Genomic DNA, 17,377 nt, shown 5'->3' with positions numbered 1-17,377 from the left:
CTCTATCTCATCAACGTATGATACAATAATGACTAATCATTTAGAGATGCAAAAGACAAAAGAGTTCACCCCCCCGGTGCTGAACTGGGGGCTACATCTCTGGCGCTCATGCTGGGATTCGAACTCGGGTACTCGCTAAGCCTGTCGTCGAGTAGGCTGGTTGGCGTGAATAATTGGTGACCATTAACCATTCCAGCACCCACGCCACAGTTTGACCTGACCCCCGACCTAGAGGGCGCCTGCTGTGCTGGTGACGAGAATGGAAGTGAGTAGACCTATAGGGGCTTCTCTCGTGGCGTCGAGGTATCGGATGAAAGGGTGGGTGGGCTGATCCCCCAGGGTATATTCCATTTTGTATTCTACTGTACAGTACACCTTTCCAGAGCGCCGCCTCTCACACGGCGACGGGTATTCTTACACAGTGCTTCCCAGACATCTGGCGGTTGACTCATGATCAAGCAGATAGTTGGCGAAGGAGATTCTTGGCCACGCTGAGCAACCGCTTGTCATCCCAGTACTGACCGATTAGCTGGAGACCCGCCACACTCCGACTACCGTCCACCTCTTCAGCTCCCACCTTGATCTTGGTAGGAATACTGATGGCCGGTAGTCCAGCGAGACTGGCCGGCACCGTAAAGACATCATTCATGTATACTTGCACCGGTGTCTGCTGCTTGATATCCTCAATACGCGGTGCAAAAGTCGGCGCAGTAGGACACAACAAAAAGTCTACTTGCGACGGGCCAAGCTTGTCCTGGAGCTCGACTTCATCCTTGATATCGCTCAAGTCGAACTGCTGTTCGTCGTAGAGGGGATTCTCCAGCCTAAAGACACGGTCAAAGTCTCTCTGGACGAGCTTGCGCACCCGCTGGGCTTGGATAAAGTAGTTGTCCATTGCCTCGGAGCTCAAGCTATAGGCGCCGAGGAGGATGCGGCGTCTGACTTCTTCGCCGAAGCCAAGACCGCGAGTCTTGGAGTAGAGGACCTCGCCAGCGCCGTCGCTCTCGTCGCCACGTGTGCCGTAGCGGACGCCATCGTATTTCGCGAGGTTGGAAGATGCTTCTGCCGGCGCAATGACGTAGTATGCTGATAGAGCGTGCTTTGTGGACGGTAATGATACCGGAACCACCTCTATGCCGGATTTCTGCAACAGGTCTGCCGCGTCAGACCATGCTGCTTTGATCTTGGGGTCCAATTCTTCAATATTGTATTCTAGAGGAATGCCGATTCGAAGCCGTGATCGACCAGTGACCGCTCGACTCTGCTGCTTCTTTCGGAAGCTCTTTGACAAGGATGTCGGGTCCTGAGAGTCGTGTTCCGCGTCCAGTGCCGTGCTGAACATCAAATCCTCGATAACGTCAACATCCCTAGCGAGCAGACCAACGGTATCCAAGGAGTTCGCATACGGAACAACCCCAAACCGTGACAGCATGCCGTAGGAAGGCTTGTATCCGACCACGCCGCAGTACGCCGCAGGAAGGCGAATTGAACCGCCCGTATCCGTCCCCAGCGCGACGTCCGCTTCACCAGTCTGAACCGCAACCGCGCTGCCTCCTGAGCTACCGCCAGCAGAGGTGGGCGTCGCAGACAGAGGATTTAGCACGGAGCCGTGGATCGAGTTCAGAGAGTGTGATCCCATGCCAAATTCATCCATATTGGTCTTCCCGACGACCTGAGCACCTCGTTCTCGGAGCTGGCGCACGACGGTGGCCTCGTAGGGGCTTTTGTGGGAGGAAAGGATGGCGGAGGAGCATGTTGTCGGCAGCCCTTGGGTCGCAATGTTGTCCTTTACCGCTAACTTGAATTTGTTCGGCGATTGGAGTGTAGCTTCGGAGGCATCTGCGGCTTTCCTATCAGCTCTGGCACAATCGAGGAGGGATGGGTGAGCTGCCTCGTACCTGACCGGCATACAAAGTGGTTGAAGTCATGATGTGAGCGTCTCTGCTGTCGCGTAGCTTGCGCGCTGCATCTTGAGCTCAATGGCCGCAGATTCAGCCGCGAGAGTTTAGTGTGAGAAGACATGTGGCTACAATGGCCAGCTGGTGACGTTGTTTCATTTAGCTCGTGGGCTTTTTGGAGAGCTTCTCGTCTCGGTGAACGTTGGGGTCAATTCACCGAGGACCGGTGCATGACTAAGCTCATTCTGGGTGGGTTTCGGATCCGGACCCACGTCCGATGGATAAACCTCTCTGAACCAAAGTCAACCGTATGCGACGTTTCCATTGCTTGGCCACAGTCATTTTCGACATATCACTTCAATATCATAGTTTCAAACTGATGTTCCGGCCCAACTTGAATCAGAAGCTGCGCTGTACACGGGAGGCCATCTCTCGGGAATCATGTTCATAAATCATGTCTTGCCAATGTCTAGCTGTGCTACGTAATTAGTAGCCCATGAGAACCTGCGACATGCTGACCAGCATCCTGCTATTTGCCTGACCAGCGAAAGCAATCAATGTTTTGTTTCCTCCAAACGTCAAGGCCCACGCCTTCCAGGTCAAGTATCTCTGGTTGAAGGATTCTTCCATCTCCTTCAGCGCTTCAGCAGAAGGCTAATCGTCTTCTTCACTGGCGGTGGCAAACAGCTTCAGAATGTCAGGCTCTCGAACGTAGACCCAATCCCAGAATACGTATGCACGTCTCCTCAGCCACCTGTTTTCGCGTCTGTAGACCCAGAAGAGTGGCGGCACAGAGGTGTTAGCCGCATACCAACCCGCGTAAGGCCCCTTGTCCGTATTGCAAATGTTCTCGTAGGCTGGAATTATCGTTGCGAGCTCGGATGTGCTCAAGTCTTCCAAGTTGGTGTTGTTGTGGGGATGAAAATCCATTATACACAGCAATGCCTCGGGGAGACTAGTCCAGCCGGCATTGATCGCCGATACAAGTAGGACTCGCTTAGACTCGTGAGAATTTGCCGACATCAAGCGACGAAGGAAGTCGAGTCCGTGAGAGAGCTATGTTACATCCAATCAGAAATCAGGTTGCATACTAGGAGCACATTCCGTCCTAATTGGCGAAGTTAACTAACCCATATTTGTATCATGAAGTTATTTGGGCCGGTCATGAGATAGTTGGTCTGATATTCGCCAAAGAGGGCTTTTTGGGCAAAGACATTGATGGATGCTGATCAAATATGTGTCAGTAAGTAAATCAGAACAGATCCTGACACCCAAACAGCTTACCTTCCAGAAATTTCGTCTCGATGAAGTCATGTACGCAGCCGAGTTGCTCGTTCTCCCACGGCGGGTGTCTGTCGAGAAGCAAGTTTCCCACTCCGGAAAGCGCGTGGAAGTTTCCAACCGCGCCGAAGAGAAAGTAGAATAAGTCGACGCGATAGAAAGCGCGACAAAAGCGGAAATACTCGGAAGGAGACAGATCGACGGCCTCTGATGATGTTATGATGTCAGAGGAGATGTGGATTTTGGCTTCTGCCGCATAACTCAGTGCTAGGGTAGTCACCCAGTCGTGCTTGCGCGACATGCTTCGCAAGAGTTCCGGAGGCATCGAAGCTGTTCTAGCTACCAGCTGCGAAGGGGCGTCGTAGAGTAAGTCGAGCAAGCTGCGGAAGGAACTCTCATCGCCCGGGCTTGGCTGTAGTTTCGACGCATCCAAAGACGCGACGGCATATGGGAGTAGATCTGGCTCGATTCTCTGACGAATAATGGCCAACTCGGTGCCAGGAATCTGCTGAAAGGAGGTGTAAATATGGCGGCAAGCGAGCAAAAATGAAGTGAGAGTCTCAAAATCGTCCAGGCTTCGTAGAATGGAAGCCACCAGCTCGCAAGGAATGTCTGTAATCGAAGGCATTCTCACTTCGACCACGATTCGCGACCATGATTCTGTCTGGAAAGCGAAAGCGGGAAAGAGAAAGAAAAGCCAATGGAGTTTTAAGACTCAGTGACGTAAAAGGAAGGTCGGGTCGACCGCAAGGGTGAATATAGTAAGTGATGGGAAGGAAGCTCTGTCTTTGGCGTGACCTATTGTGGGCAGGTGCTCACTTCTCTGACGGCATTCACCTCACCGACCACCAGATCGACCACCAGACGCCGGGACGCGAAACGCCCCGATTGTTGCCTGTGAGCCGTCAAGTGTTTGAACATACAAGACCTACCGACTTGATTCCATCTGATATTACTCCTAATGCTTAACTCTCACTGTTCACTTGCCGGTTTGTCATGGGAATAGTTGTTGGTAAGCGCATAGTAGACCGTTGCCAACATACACATGTACTAAATGAGATTTCATCGTCACTCTAATTCTTAGTCTTAACTTCTGATCGAGGTGAAGTCCATAGCTATACTGCCTTCTCCCGCTCGTAAGGACAAGACAAAGACTTCTCTTCTACACTGATGGCGAGTAGCCGTGTAAATTCGTCATCAGTCTCCCTCCCCTCTCGTGTTCTTATGAGATAATGGACGTTCGGGTTTTTGATATATCTAGCTATGATACCAGCCTGTCGCAAGATGTTCAATTGAAGTTATTGTCCGCAGCTTGTTAGCAAGGCTTAAGACAATTGGAACGGTGAGCCTCAGCCATAGTACCAGGTTTGGGCTCGTAATGAGCTTGTTTAGGTATCAGACTTAGAGCCCGAGGAATCATCATCTTCGTCAAGGCTCGGCACATGACCCTATCCAGATGATTGTCCCTCGTCCGTAGATGCGCTGCAAGAAAATTAATACATCGACGTTGACATGTGGAGGGGAAAGCCAAAAAGCGGTGGCTTGGCAAGCTTTTCAAGAACGCGCCGTAGATGGTGCTACGTGTATGCAATATACTAAAGCAATTTCCATTAATGTACATAGTGGTCCCAAGACAATTAGTTCTACCCTGTATGTCTCTTCTCTACCCAAATACTGGTCATCCCTTTATCTCATCTATGACTTCTACTTTGTGGCCCATTGCCTTCTAGACGCTTGCGGACAAGGCTGACTTCTCTCTAGCTGCTGCTGGCGCCGGATCTTTGACTGAAGTGTCGCTCCCATCTGTGGTCGCATTGTTTTCGGGTTTATCGTTGTTGCCAGCGCCCTCGCGTGACGCTAAATTAAGCGCATTGTTTGCGTCAAGTCTTTCTCTCTCCTTCTTGTTGAATACAAGTCCCGGGTGTCCGACTAACAAAGAAAAAACGGCTAGAACCATAACGCTAGGAAATGTCAACACTCATTCTTGTCATACATAGAAAAGGGGCACTTACGCTGACTCTAACGCGATGAACAGTGTTTCGTCTCGGAACCAGTGACTGAAGTAGCCCTCATGCAGCTCTACGATTCGATAGACGCAACGCAGCAGTACAAACATGGTACCAAGGCTCAGGAAAGCTAGGAAGACCACGAGTCTCCTGCTCATCGAAGGACGAGTTTTTGATCGAGTGTAAGCGATCATGTAGTCTCCAAACAGTCCGCAGAACACCGCAAGCGAGACAACTTGTAACACAAGTCCAGCGAGTGAAATCTTGACGCCTCGGTCCGCAGCCTCCTTCGTCGTGCTGACGGAGGACATCGCGCCTCCTACAGCCTGAAGAATCAAGGAGACAATGTCAACCGGGATGAATGTCCAATAGTAGAGGCGAGGTGGAAATCGGGAAATCGATCGATCGAGGAAGTTGATGCTGCAGGAAGGCCTACTCAGTATCCAAAGCTTAGGCAGCGAATATTCTGGAAGCTCTTACGTCTGAGAAAGTGTAACGTAAATGGCGGCAGAGAAGAAGACCGGAGCTATTGTGATGCAAACTGGAAAAAGGGGTTAGCTCTAAGATCATTTACATGAACCAGGCAACTCAAGCAGAGTCCCCTAAGGAGGGCAGAAACTGACTGATTTGCATGAGAAATCCATTAAAGTCAAATGGGTTGTCGTGGATGAAGAGTCTCCCTACGTAGCCAACGATTTCCAAAACACAACCACTGATCATGCTCGCTGCGAACCCCCAAGTTTTCCATTTGAACCCCAGAATGGCGTGTAAAGCCAATGCTAAAGAGAAGAAGCCAATGAAGGTGCCGCTAGCGGGAACAGAAGGCTGGTAACGAAGAATGCTCCATTCTATCGGACAAAGATCGAGTGTGCAGTTGGCTTCAGGTCCGAAAGCGATGAGGCCGTCAGGTAAGTCAGCCATTCTGAATGGTGCACCGGCGGGGTGAAGCTGATGACAATATTGCAAACGAGTCGGGCACTGCGGGTGGTGATGGCGGCTCCGTATCCCGGGGCGAGTCGGCGCGTAGGAAGTTTTATAAATCTCACCTCATGCCAAGGGACGGGATTTAGAAAAAAATCGGCAGCTAGAGTCTACTCAGTCATCAATGACCCAGCACCCCGGTGTTCCGCAGGAATCGGGCAGAAAGGGTGTCCGACACACCAAGTCCGCCTCGCACAGGTGCAGTGAGTCCGCACATCGCGTCAGAACGTGGCTTAGACGCATTCCGCCGTGGCCCACTTCCTACATGTGCCTAGTCGCAACTTGCCATGGCCTGACAAGGCCTGAGCTATCTAATCTAGCCGCCAATCCGCTGGTTTTCATTGGGATCTCGCCAACAGCTACCTTATGCACACCTCTCTTAGACATGATTTGCTCCAGTCAAATCTGCCACAAAATAAAAGTGTCATTTGGCGTACCACTGACGTGGGCACAAAAGTTCTGGGTTTGGAACACCAGGCCAACATCTTCTCCGCCCGGTTAACGTGGTAGAGAGTCCCCTAAGCAACCATTAACACAGATTTTCTGGTGAATATTAATACGGTAGAAAAGCCAGAGTGAATTAGACTCATATCGAACCCCCCGAAACGCGTGGATATCCTGCGCTAAAGAGCGGTGATGGGTTTAGTCTGACGTTTGACATCCTAGTCATTCTTGCCATTTTGGGACAAAATCTCGCGGCGCTAGCTAACTGTGGGGCTCTTTCCGGGTAGACACCACCGGTGGGTCCGTAGACCCATAAATTCGAGCTCCGTCGGCCGCAGAAGGAGAGAAACATGGCGAGTGCGATGAGAAATGACATTCCACTCTGGCCTTCGTGTGGAATGAGGGAGTCTCGTCTATGAATAACCATTGAGGGCTGGTGAGAATCAGTAGGCATCTTTCCGAGGTTGTGAGACATCAAATCCCACATATTTCGCAGTCTGTCCAATGCTGATCCGGCTGCTTCGAGTCTTATTTTAACTGCATGTTGACCCAATATGGCCATATTTTGAGGGGTACAAGGCTCAGTTCTGTGACACTTTGAGGTCTAGATGTCGTATTGTCGTCAGTATCTGCCCGAAGTTTCGAGACCTCCACGGCTCGGATCACATATCAACCAGCTTTGAGACATTTCAGCTGGCGTGGCAGCTCCCCAGGTCTCTAGCAAGCCTTTCCTGTACTCATTTGCCAGTCCAAAGCCACGAGATCTGACAATTTCGAGGAACGCAAGCACACGCGTTTGCTCCGTCGGCGTTTCCATCTCTCGTCCTATGAAGTCGGCAAAAGGCAAGTACAGTGCGACATCAAACCCTGATTGGCTGGCAAGCGTCTCAACGCAGCTAAGCGTAACTAGTGCTTGCTGATGGAGTGATTCGGCCGGCAACACCGGGAGCTCGCACTTCAGTGTTTTCCAGGCTTCGTGGTACAGGCGATGAGACAGCCCAGTGAGAGTCCAATGATAGTAAGGAGTAATGCAGATAGAGACCTGATTATCGGGTTCTTCTGACAGTTGGAGGAGATCGCTGATGACTCGAGCTTGAAGAACCGATGCCGCGCAGATGATATCGAGGCCTTGTACCTTGAGATCTATGGCTTCCCGATAGTTATCGTTCTCAAGTTGGAATGTCATGGTGCTCTTTTCCAACTTGAGAGCCCACTCGACCATCCTAAGGTAGTGAGTCCCTCTGTACCAAGGCTTTTGCTCATCTTGTGACGATGATAAGTTAAAGAGCTTACCTTGACTGTAGTCTAGCCCACTGCTTAAGGGATGAGAGCATATCGTCTATCTTGTCTTCGTCTGAGATACTCCTAGGTGCGACTGGACGTGACGATGAAAGTTCAAAGTCCATCTGACGATCCAAAGGTTCTTCGTTCAGGGCAATGGCGGAGAGCGTGTTGAGAAAATTGAAAAATCGGATCAAACTTCTCTCAAACGTAGTCAAACTGGCGTAACTCTTTGCTTGCAGATGTTGTGCAATGTAACTCGAGATTCTTTGCAGCCATTTTTGAAAGGCGCCATCTTCGGCACAAAGAACTAGCTTTGTACTATTAGCCTATAATTACCAAACATGTGAAAGGAGACCTGGATACGCACCTCGATCACTGCCAAAAGGAGGGTACTGAGCAAAACTGAGCTGAAGGACGATGGGTCAGGCTTCTTCAACTCCGTCGCCATCAAAGCCTTTTGTTTCACCCATGTACCCAAGAGTGTCCTTCTTTCTTTGTGGCTTACGCGCAATACTTGGGGGTTTTGACAGGCGTAAAGACCACCCATGATTGACAGCATTCGACTGACGTTCTCATCTCGATGGGAGAGTGCCGTCACATCGGCGCTTCGCATCACGGACGCTTGGGTCAAACATCCAACCGACTGGAAGTAAGTGCTGATGTATTTCCAAGAGTCTTGTACCAACGCCCTAGGGACTGAAGAGGCTTGCTGCTGAACAAACTGAAAGCCCGCTGATGGTCCCGTTGAGGCGCACTTCAGGCCACGAGCTACGCAATTTAAACACGGACGGCCACCGTTACACTGACAAGAATTAGTTTCGCTCGCTTCAACAGTTGTAGAAGGGGCTCAAACCTTTGCATGCAACCTCTTACAAGACGCGCAGCGATGCCCAGCACGTCGCTGATCAAGTTGCCCGCATGGCATTGGTATGGGTGGTACTGCGACGGCTCTGCTACGATCTTGTCTCGGCAACCGGGGATCCAATATACAGCTCAGACTAAATGAGCGTCTCTTTGTGTTGATGGGATCGGGTTGATTACCGGAGGATGGGTAGAATATGAGTGAAGTCGGCACGATGAGTCGTTGGCGAACGGCTAGCCCTTTCCGCGGAGGCCGAAATGGAGCCCACCGCGTCAGCCCCCTGTGGCGCCTGGTGGCACCCTTTTAGTACCCTGTCCTATTACCACTACCCACTCTACCACCGTTTCCTTTCCTATCACTAGGAGTTTCCTGATTGTCTCTTTCCAAATTTCTCGAGTCATGTTTCAGAAGAATGAGCAAGAAATGAATAAGATAAGTGTCACCGGCGATAAAAGCGCGGACAGCAAAAGTAAAAAGCAACAAAGATCTGGATTAAGTAAGTCGAGTGGCTGATCATTTTGTGGCACGATTTCCTTCACAGGACACTGAAGGCCCCGGAATGTTCGTTTTGATACCCGGTCAGCTAAGTCGATACTGTACTAGGGTTAGGGAAGCTTAGAAAGTCGTAAGCCAACGCCAAGAGGTTCAATATTGTTGTGTTTCTCTACATAATGCGTCCATCTATATACTTTCATGGTGTCACAGTAGACAACCAAGAGCTTTGCCCTGTTAGTTACTACGCTCGCCTTAGGGACCCCATGACACTGACTTCTCAAATAAACTATCAATCCAGAATTATCGATAGGGTGGACTTGGCGCATCTGTAATTCGCTCAATACAGCACATTAGTCTCTCATTTGAAGGCTTGACTCAACCTGCGACGACGAAAGTCGGGCTCTGGGCGATATGAGCCGCTATTGCCATTTCCACACCAAGGGACAAGATACCCACGACGCCCATACTCAAGTGTCAATCTTCAATTTCCAATCTGAGGAATATCATACAAGTTTGCATTTTGTATGTATTGCTTGTTGTGTCCCTCACAGCCCCTGCAATACTGAACATGACTTGTAGGTTCCCGGCTCCAGTACGACCACGAACCCGATCTCTTTCTCTTGGATGTGTAAAGCTGACAGAGACCTTCATACAGCGAAGCTGGATGCGAGTACCCCATCTCTCCACACTGCCTTGATGGGAAGGCACCTCCCGTTGCTCAGAGACAACGCGTTGAGGGCATCGCCCTCAACCAATACCAAATCTGCCTTTCTACCGCTCTCGATCCGCCCACGATCATAGAATTTCAACCGCTCTGCAGTGGTAGATGTAGCGGACTTGAGGACATCCAAGGGGGACATGCCAACCTCTTTGATGAGTACACGCATCTCCATGTGCATCCCAAGACCATAAGGTAGACCAACACCTCCACCAGCGGCATCAGTTCCCAGAACGAGAGGGACACCCGCTTCGTATAAAGCCTTGGTGTTTGCATATGCATTCAGCACAGAGGCAGTGGGCTTCTGCTTCGCGGCCATACCCATTGGCTCTCCGGCTGTCTTGTGGATGAGCATTTTTCGGGCGAACGGGTCCTCGAAGAATGATTTCTGGAAGTCTTGGCCTTCTGCTGTTTGTGAAGCACACTGCCCAAGAGTCGGATTGCAGTGCGCTTTGTTGTTCAACATGATCTGAACGTAGTCATCGCTAGGTGGCTTGTCAAGGAACATGTGGCTCAACCCGTCGGCTCCGGCGCGGAGAAGGTCCATGGCACCAGCATAGCTAAAGGCGTGGCCTGTGGTAGTCACACCATACTTGTGCGCGGCGGCGACGACGGCTTGCTGGATATCCATCGGAGGGCGCGGAAGTTCCATGCCGAGAGTGTCGCCAATCTCGTGGAACATCTTAATGTAAGATGCTCCGTTTTCTTCGACTTGCTGCTGGACAAATGGGTCTGCATCCTCCGGCTTATGCAAGATGGGCCAGGTCGACACGATCTGGTCAACGATGTGATCTCCGCATGGGTTATCAGCGAAGACTCTTCTGATCACCGGGATAGGCCATCCGCCTTCGATGACGGCGCCCAGACCAGCACATTTGAAGTCTGCGTAGATCGACTTGTTCGCCAAGACGCTGGCCAGCTATTGTAAAGTCAGACCATCCCGATAGTCCCTACCTAGGGGAAGTGCGTCCCGAACTCACCTGCCTGAGTTTGGCGTTATCGCTTGGCTCGTTGTGCATATCGCAAACCGTAGTGACACCAAAACGCAGAGACTGCTCGATACTGTTGATGTCTCCGCCGAGTGCATGAATATGAGCATCGATCAATCCAGGAATTGCCGTATCACCAGGCCGTGAAATAATCGGCAACCCGTCCTTTGCATGTCCAGGAAAGTCACCAGCACCAACTTGGGTGATAATGCCATGCTCGACGTACACATAGCCCTTGTTGATTACTTCGTGTCCAGTGAATATTCTGACACCTTTGAGAACGAATGAATTGTTCTGTTCCATGATTGCGTCGGTGCTATTGGCGGATCAAGGCTCTAATCGTTGCGTGAAACGCAAGCCCAAAAGGTCGAGAAGCTGATCAGGAGTACATGCCTCGTTATGTCTCTGGGTTTCAAGTGGGCGAGTACTCTAGATTTATAAGCATTTCATGGTTACGGCGAAAGATGCTTGGTGACAAAAGCCAGTAGCGTCGACTTGTTTGGCAGCGAAATCAATAGCGAAATTGTGCTTACTCTCAAGGAGAATCAAGATTCGTTGACCCCGCGTTAACACACCACCACATGGACCTTGCATTGTTTAAGTCCGGCGCAGCGCGAGGTCATCGGCCGTCACGGAGAGCGAACGGACGATCGGGCACTTACAGGTCACTGCAGCGAACACCGATCCCAGACACCGACTCAGACGCCGGGAGTCCACTTTGGATGCCGACCATAGACACCGAGACCGACACAAGCCGTCAATGAGACATGAAAATGCGGCGAATAATTGGCAAATGGGTCTTGCAATCCCGATAACTCAACACAGTAACTTACCCTCTCAAGTATTCTGAAAGACGGGAACAAGAACTGTTACTGACCTCATGTCTGCACTTCGGCCTTGTGCTGATTGCTTACACCGTACATGACCAGTTGTAGGCTCAGCCTCTAAGTAATTATATCAGGGCATGGAGAGACTATAGGTTAAATACCAAGTCAGTTTCCAAGACTTCACAAAATACAATAGAAGATTAGATCATGAGATAGAGACCCAATCCCTAATACGGAGACAAACTTGACATTTGTTCTTACGTAGACTCGAATCTAGACTCGAAGTCTGAGAGTTGATGCACCTCGTAACAAACAAGGATCCCGAAACACTGGGCCGACGCCGAAATTTGAGATCCAAAGAATTACTGATGGAGGTAGTAAAACTGTCAAGTCCATTCATCGGACTCCCCTAATCTTTATGGCGGCATCTTGTACAATACTCTCCAACCCCCCCTCAACAGTGGGGCTGGAGTTGCTGTGAGGTGGGTCACAGGACATGACAAGATTCGTGGGAAATGGTATCATCGACTTATGCCCTTATCTTGTTGCAAAACATCCGCATTGCGACAAATCCGAGTTGCTACTTCGCACTCTTGGACAAACTTTGACAGAGTTCTAGAACGACAGAAACAACAGCCATGGCGAAGACCATCAAACACCCAATCAGCTTTGTTGCTTTCCAACAGCAAGGCGCTAATCGCCCTGGAATTGGACATCTCGACACAGAATCGCAAAACATTCAACCCCTCAGCTTCAACTCCGGGAAAGCTGTTGAGAACTTGTATCAGGTTATCGTGGCGGGCGAACAGACATATTTAGCTGCTGGTCCAGTCTTACACGTTCATGATGTGAAGCTTCTGCCTCCTATCTCAGGGAGAGATATTCTCGCAGTTGGCAAAAACTACATGGAGCATGCGAAGGAATTCAACAGCTCGGGCTACGATAGCTCTGATAAGGTGGACTTGCCGAGCCATCCTGTAATTTTTACGAAGCGTGCCACTTCAATCATAGCGAATGGAGAGGAACTGCATATCCACAAGGGATTCACCGGAAGCGCTGATTATGAAGGCGAAATCGGCGTGATCATCAGTAAACCAGGGTACCAAATCCAAGAAGATGAGGCTTGGAATTACGTATGGGGGTATACCATTATCAACGACGTCACTGCCAGGGAACGGCAAAGAGACCACAAGCAGTTCTACATCGGCAAATCCGCAGATACTTTCTGCCCAATGGTATGTATTCTGACCACCTCTCAACCTAAGTTTATACAAGCTGATACCCTTTGGTCAGGGCCCTAGTGCTGTACAAAAGGAGGACTTACCGGACTGGGGGCGATCTTTGCGTTTGCAGACTCATGTCAATGGAGAACTCCGACAAGATGCCACAGCCAAAGACCTAATCTTCTCCATTCCTCATCTTATCAGAACGCTGTCTGCGGGTCAGACCCTCCAGCCGGGCGATGTCATCGCTACGGGAACCGTGAGTCCCTTCTATCGGACTACAGTCTACCTGTGATGTACTGGTTGAATGTTACTAACGATACATGGTTGAAGCCTGCTGGTGTTGGCATTGGCAAAGCCCCTCCGGTCTTCTTGAAACCCGGTGATGAACTCGCCGTCACTATCGCCGGCCTTGGTACTCTGAGAAACAGAGTCGCCGATCATTCGCAGATGAATCCCACTGAACAGAAGATCAAAGAGCGATCGATGGATCTGTTTCGCCTCGACAATAGCGAGAAGTCAAAGCAAGCCCAATTCGGCCTTAACAGGAATATTGGTCGCTTTGGAGCAGGGTACCAGCGAATTGGTGTTGGAAAAGACCCCATCATTCTCGTCCATGGTCTCGGAGGTACCAAAGACTACTGGCTGCCGTTGATAACTTCTTTGGAACTCGGGAACTCCGCCTCGGTACACGTGTATGATTTTGCAGGGCATGGCCTTACACCGACACACCCTCTAGAAACCATCACCGTCGATTCCCTTACTCAAGATCTTTCGGGAGTCTTCAGTCTAGCTGAGGCGGATTCAGGCACATCCCCTGCAACTCTGATCGCCCACTCTCACGGGTGCTTGATCGCCATCAATTACGCCCTCGCCCATCCTGGACATGTCAAAAAACTGATCTTGTTCGGGCCACCCCCCTTGCCTCTCCATTCCTCGATCAAAGACCAGTTGATCAATTTTGCGGCTCTCGCGAGAACTCAGGGCTTGTCTAAGATTATGGAGGATGTAGTCGCGACCCAAGTGTCAGGTCATACCAAGAAGACCAGCCCGTTGGCGGTGGCTGCTGTGCGACTCAGTATCGCGGGTCAAGACCCAGAGGCCTACGCCAAGGCATGTTCGGCTTTTGCTTCGGCTGATGCCATTGACCTCAAGAAGGTCGAAACGGAGACCCTGCTTATTACGGGACAAGACGATTCAGTATCTTCACCGGCGGTAGTCGAAGATTACGTGCAGAAGATCAACGGTTCTCGCAAGGTTGTGCTACCAAACGTGGGCCACTGGCATATTTTTGAAGATTTTGCCGGTGTAGGTGAGAGTGTACGAGAGTTTTTGTAAGGCCAGATGAGTTGACTACATTTGTACGACACGGAGGTACGCATTTGAATATGAGTGGTAGCATACCTGCGACAGCTCCTCTATATGAATACTTACTCTATCAATGTCAGCAATTGAAAGTCGGGCATAAGGTCTTAAAATTACTTGAGGATACCTCCCTACCTCGTTACTTGCATCGCGACACGATTAGATTCTTCCCACATGGGGATATGGAGATGTTGCTTTCTGGATTTATGTGGTTAGCGAGGACGCTTTCCCCGAATGGGCGTTCTGCTGACATCAAAGTTCAACATCACCACGGTTTGTCTCACCTCCTGTACCACGAAAATAAAAAGGCCAACCTCCTGTTCAATGTGCGGCCTCACATAGTAAGACAATCGCAAAAATCACTTCATACCTAGAGGAATGACCGAGTTCTTCCCGCCTGAAATCCGGCTCATGCAAAACGTATGACTTTGTCAACTTCATCACCGACATTTCAGCTAACCTATCACAATTTGACACAATGGTGTCAGCATTGGACATGTTCGGGGGACTCTGGTCCATGGCATTTACCACATGCGTCGCGGCGCTTTTCTACTTCTTTGTAAAATTTTATGCTGCACGTCAGACGATATGGCGAATGCAGAAAGCAGGATTGGTAGGAAGACCCAGCTTCGGCCAGATATCATCCGTATTAACAATCGCTGTAGCCAATGCCCGCTTACTCTTCTCTGGGCGGGCATTTTCCACTCATAAAAAGGATCATGGGAACTCTACCTTCAGACAGTATCATCCACAACATCATGTGGAAGATATCAGAAGACTATTCCAATGGCATCTTCTATCTGAGTCTTTGGCCTTTTAGCGGCACCATGATGGTTCTCGCAGACGCTGACGCGGCGTCACAGCTCGATAGCCTGGCTCTCGGTAAAGGGCTCGACATAATCGATCCCATTGAGAAGGTCACTGGTGGAAAGAGCTTGTTGACCATGAAAGGAGATGAATGGAAGCACTGGCGACGCTTGTTCAATCCGGGATTCAGTGCCGGGTACATGATGGGCTTGACGTCTGCCATCGCAGACGAAGTGGGCATTTTTCGGCAGAAACTTCTCGCTAAATGCGCAACCGGGCAGAGCGAAATGTTCTTACTCGAGGATCTGACCCTGAAGATGACCTTCGACATCATCGGGTCTGTTGTGCTGTAAGTATCGTGACCTCTTATTGGAGCTTGGGTAGGAACTTCCGTGCAGCATGCTTACTTGTGCGGTGACAGAGATACTCGACTTGGTCATCAGACGCGGGATCACCCTTTAGCAGCTGCTCTTCGAAAGCAGATAGAATGGACTTCCTTCCGCGAGCCGCTGAACCCTTTAGAAAGATATCTCACAGTCCGTCCGCTCGTTCTCTGGCTTAACGGGAAGAAGTTGGATCGGTACCTATCTGCGGAGATCGACAAGAGACTTACGGAGCGTTCTGGAAGTCTGTCCAACTTAAACGATACAACGCGCTCGAAGTCGATAGCTTCGCTTTTCATCGATGATTACCTTAAGGAATTAGGAGAGGAAAATCTAGGCAAGAGAGAGAACCCGGACACCACGCAGAAAATCAAACAAATCATCACACCCCAGGTACGACTTTTCCTGTTTGCAGGTCATGATACGACTAGCAGCACCCTGTTGTACTGCTATTATCTCCTTTCCCGGAGCCCGGAGATCATATCTCGCACCATAGCAGAACATAACGACGTATTTGGGACGGATCCATCACAGGTTCAGGACAAAATTCACAAAGACCCTCAACTTCTTAACATGATACCCTACACCGTGGCGTTCATCAAAGAGGTTCTGCGCATATTTGCCCCGGCCGGTGCTATGCGTCAAGGACGTTCCGACGTCCAGATAGTCGACGCGGACGGCCACGTACTCCCCACAGAAGGATGCAACGTCTGGACTCTTGTGCAGGCTATACATCACAACCCCAAGTACTGGAAAGATCCTGATGCTTGTATTCCTGAACGTTGGCTCGTTGGCCCGGGAGACCCATTATATCCCCATAAGGGCGCCTGGCGACCATTTGAGTGGGGTCCACGAAACTGTATCGGGCAGACTTTGGCGATGCTCGAGTTGAGAATTGCGTTGGTCATGACTGTGAGAGAGTTTGTCATCAAGCCTGCGTACGAAGACTGGGATAAGCTTCACCCTAAATCCGGTATTCGCAGCGTCAAGGGCAATAGGGCGTATCAAGCAGTAAAGGGCGGGGGCGGGGCACATCCGGCAGATGGATTCCCTGTGAGGATTGGTCTACGGAGTTGTTGACTAATATATAAAGTATGAGAATTTGAAGCTCACGCTAACACATCCTTCAGACTCGGTCGTAGCTACACATATGCATTGCTTTAGGTTTCGTTAGTGCCATCTCATGTTATAATGAGGCAGCTTTTCTCCCATTATTCGAGTCGAAGTTGTGGTTGTCTCGGGGATTAGGTGTAGTATCCTGAGTCTCTGCCGGAACGAGGCACTTACTTAAAGGGTCTATAATATTGGCTGAAGAATTGCTTCGCGACTCCTAACATCGGCTTGAGATACGTGAACTATATTCATGTAAGTAACAGAAGAAGAACTGCCAGAAGAGTCTTCAAAGTGGGAATGCGCTTGTCCTCGGAGACTTTTAATTGCTTTTCGGATTTTTATCTAGAACGCTAAGTCCGAGGCAAAGCTGCACGGCCGAAGTCTCAAAGACCCGCATCTCAGGGGAAACGTCAACCCTGCCTTGATCGCGGATATATCCCGCTTCACACGGGCGAAACCCACATCCTTCAGAGATGGAGGATGCGAAGGATAGGTCAACAGCGGACTGCAGACGGCCCTTGAACTATAAATTATGGGGTGTCTTAGTGCCGACCGATGATGAGAAACTCGGCCGCCAGAGTTGAGGACCACCCATCCCGCGGCGACATCGCCGGTATGCTGCGCTCTCAACTCGCAGTTTGCAGTACGGCTTCTTTGAGGTGGGTTGTATCCGGATGCGACAACCCGCGGGCTGGCTTTCG

At 50.3% G+C, this 17,377-nt stretch overlaps 5 protein-coding genes across 5 annotated transcripts; 2 read left to right on the top strand and 3 right to left on the bottom strand.

Annotated features, from left to right (window-relative positions):
• Positions 1-454: 454 nt before the first annotated feature.
• On the bottom strand, positions 455-6,106 carry HER10_EVM0001962 (uncharacterized protein; the record flags this gene model as incomplete). Its single annotated transcript, XM_035471694.1, has 5 exons — positions 455-1,891; positions 5,023-5,140; positions 5,192-5,605; positions 5,666-5,726; positions 5,809-6,106. 5 exons carry the CDS (start codon positions 6,104-6,106, stop codon positions 455-457), a joined length of 2,328 nt encoding a protein of 775 aa, XP_035332222.1.
• A 511-nt stretch (positions 6,107-6,617) lies between these two features.
• On the bottom strand, positions 6,618-9,060 carry HER10_EVM0008589 (uncharacterized protein). The gene is made up of 4 exons (XM_035478105.1): positions 8,748-9,060; positions 8,262-8,696; positions 7,904-8,205; positions 6,618-7,833 (listed from the first exon to the last, which is right to left on the bottom strand). The coding sequence occupies exons 1-4, from the start codon at positions 8,817-8,819 to the stop codon at positions 7,233-7,235; spliced, it is 1,410 nt and encodes a 469-aa protein (XP_035333015.1). The 5' UTR covers positions 8,820-9,060; the 3' UTR covers positions 6,618-7,232.
• Positions 9,061-9,898: 838 nt separating this feature from the next.
• On the bottom strand, positions 9,899-11,261 carry HER10_EVM0002405 (uncharacterized protein; the record flags this gene model as incomplete). Its single annotated transcript, XM_035472118.1, has 2 exons — positions 9,899-10,888; positions 10,950-11,261. The coding sequence occupies 2 exons, from the start codon at positions 11,259-11,261 to the stop codon at positions 9,899-9,901; spliced, it is 1,302 nt and encodes a 433-aa protein (XP_035332279.1).
• A 1,162-nt stretch (positions 11,262-12,423) lies between these two features.
• HER10_EVM0011618 (AflN/verA/monooxygenase) lies at positions 12,424-14,346 on the top strand (the record flags this gene model as incomplete). Its single annotated transcript, XM_035481046.1, has 3 exons — positions 12,424-13,020; positions 13,079-13,267; positions 13,342-14,346. The coding sequence occupies 3 exons, from the start codon at positions 12,424-12,426 to the stop codon at positions 14,344-14,346; spliced, it is 1,791 nt and encodes a 596-aa protein (XP_035333405.1).
• Positions 14,347-14,851: 505 nt separating this feature from the next.
• HER10_EVM0012987 (AflN/verA/monooxygenase) lies at positions 14,852-16,643 on the top strand (the record flags this gene model as incomplete). The annotated part of the gene is made up of 3 exons (XM_035482361.1): positions 14,852-14,986; positions 15,039-15,529; positions 15,602-16,643. The coding sequence occupies 3 exons, from the start codon at positions 14,852-14,854 to the stop codon at positions 16,641-16,643; spliced, it is 1,668 nt and encodes a 555-aa protein (XP_035333570.1).
• Positions 16,644-17,377: the final 734 nt, after the last annotated feature.

The sequence above is a fragment of the Colletotrichum scovillei genome (genome assembly GCF_011075155.1).
Source record: "Colletotrichum scovillei strain TJNH1 chromosome Unknown Contig00006, whole genome shotgun sequence".
NCBI lineage: Eukaryota > Fungi > Ascomycota > Sordariomycetes > Glomerellales > Glomerellaceae > Colletotrichum > Colletotrichum scovillei.
This window is presented reverse-complemented; position numbering and strand designations above follow the sequence as displayed.

Coding starts and splice junctions, on each gene's coding strand:
- HER10_EVM0008589 (XM_035478105.1), bottom strand. CDS start 8,819: ATGCCATGCGGGCAACTTGATCAGCGACGTGCTGGGCATCGCTGCGCG. Junction 8,206..8,261: donor TCCTTTTGGCAGTGATCGAG/GTGCGTATCCAG, acceptor AATAGTACAAAG/CTAGTTCTTTGTGCCGAAGA. Junction 7,834..7,903: donor TGGGCTAGACTACAGTCAAG/GTAAGCTCTTTA, acceptor TCACTACCTTAG/GATGGTCGAGTGGGCTCTCA.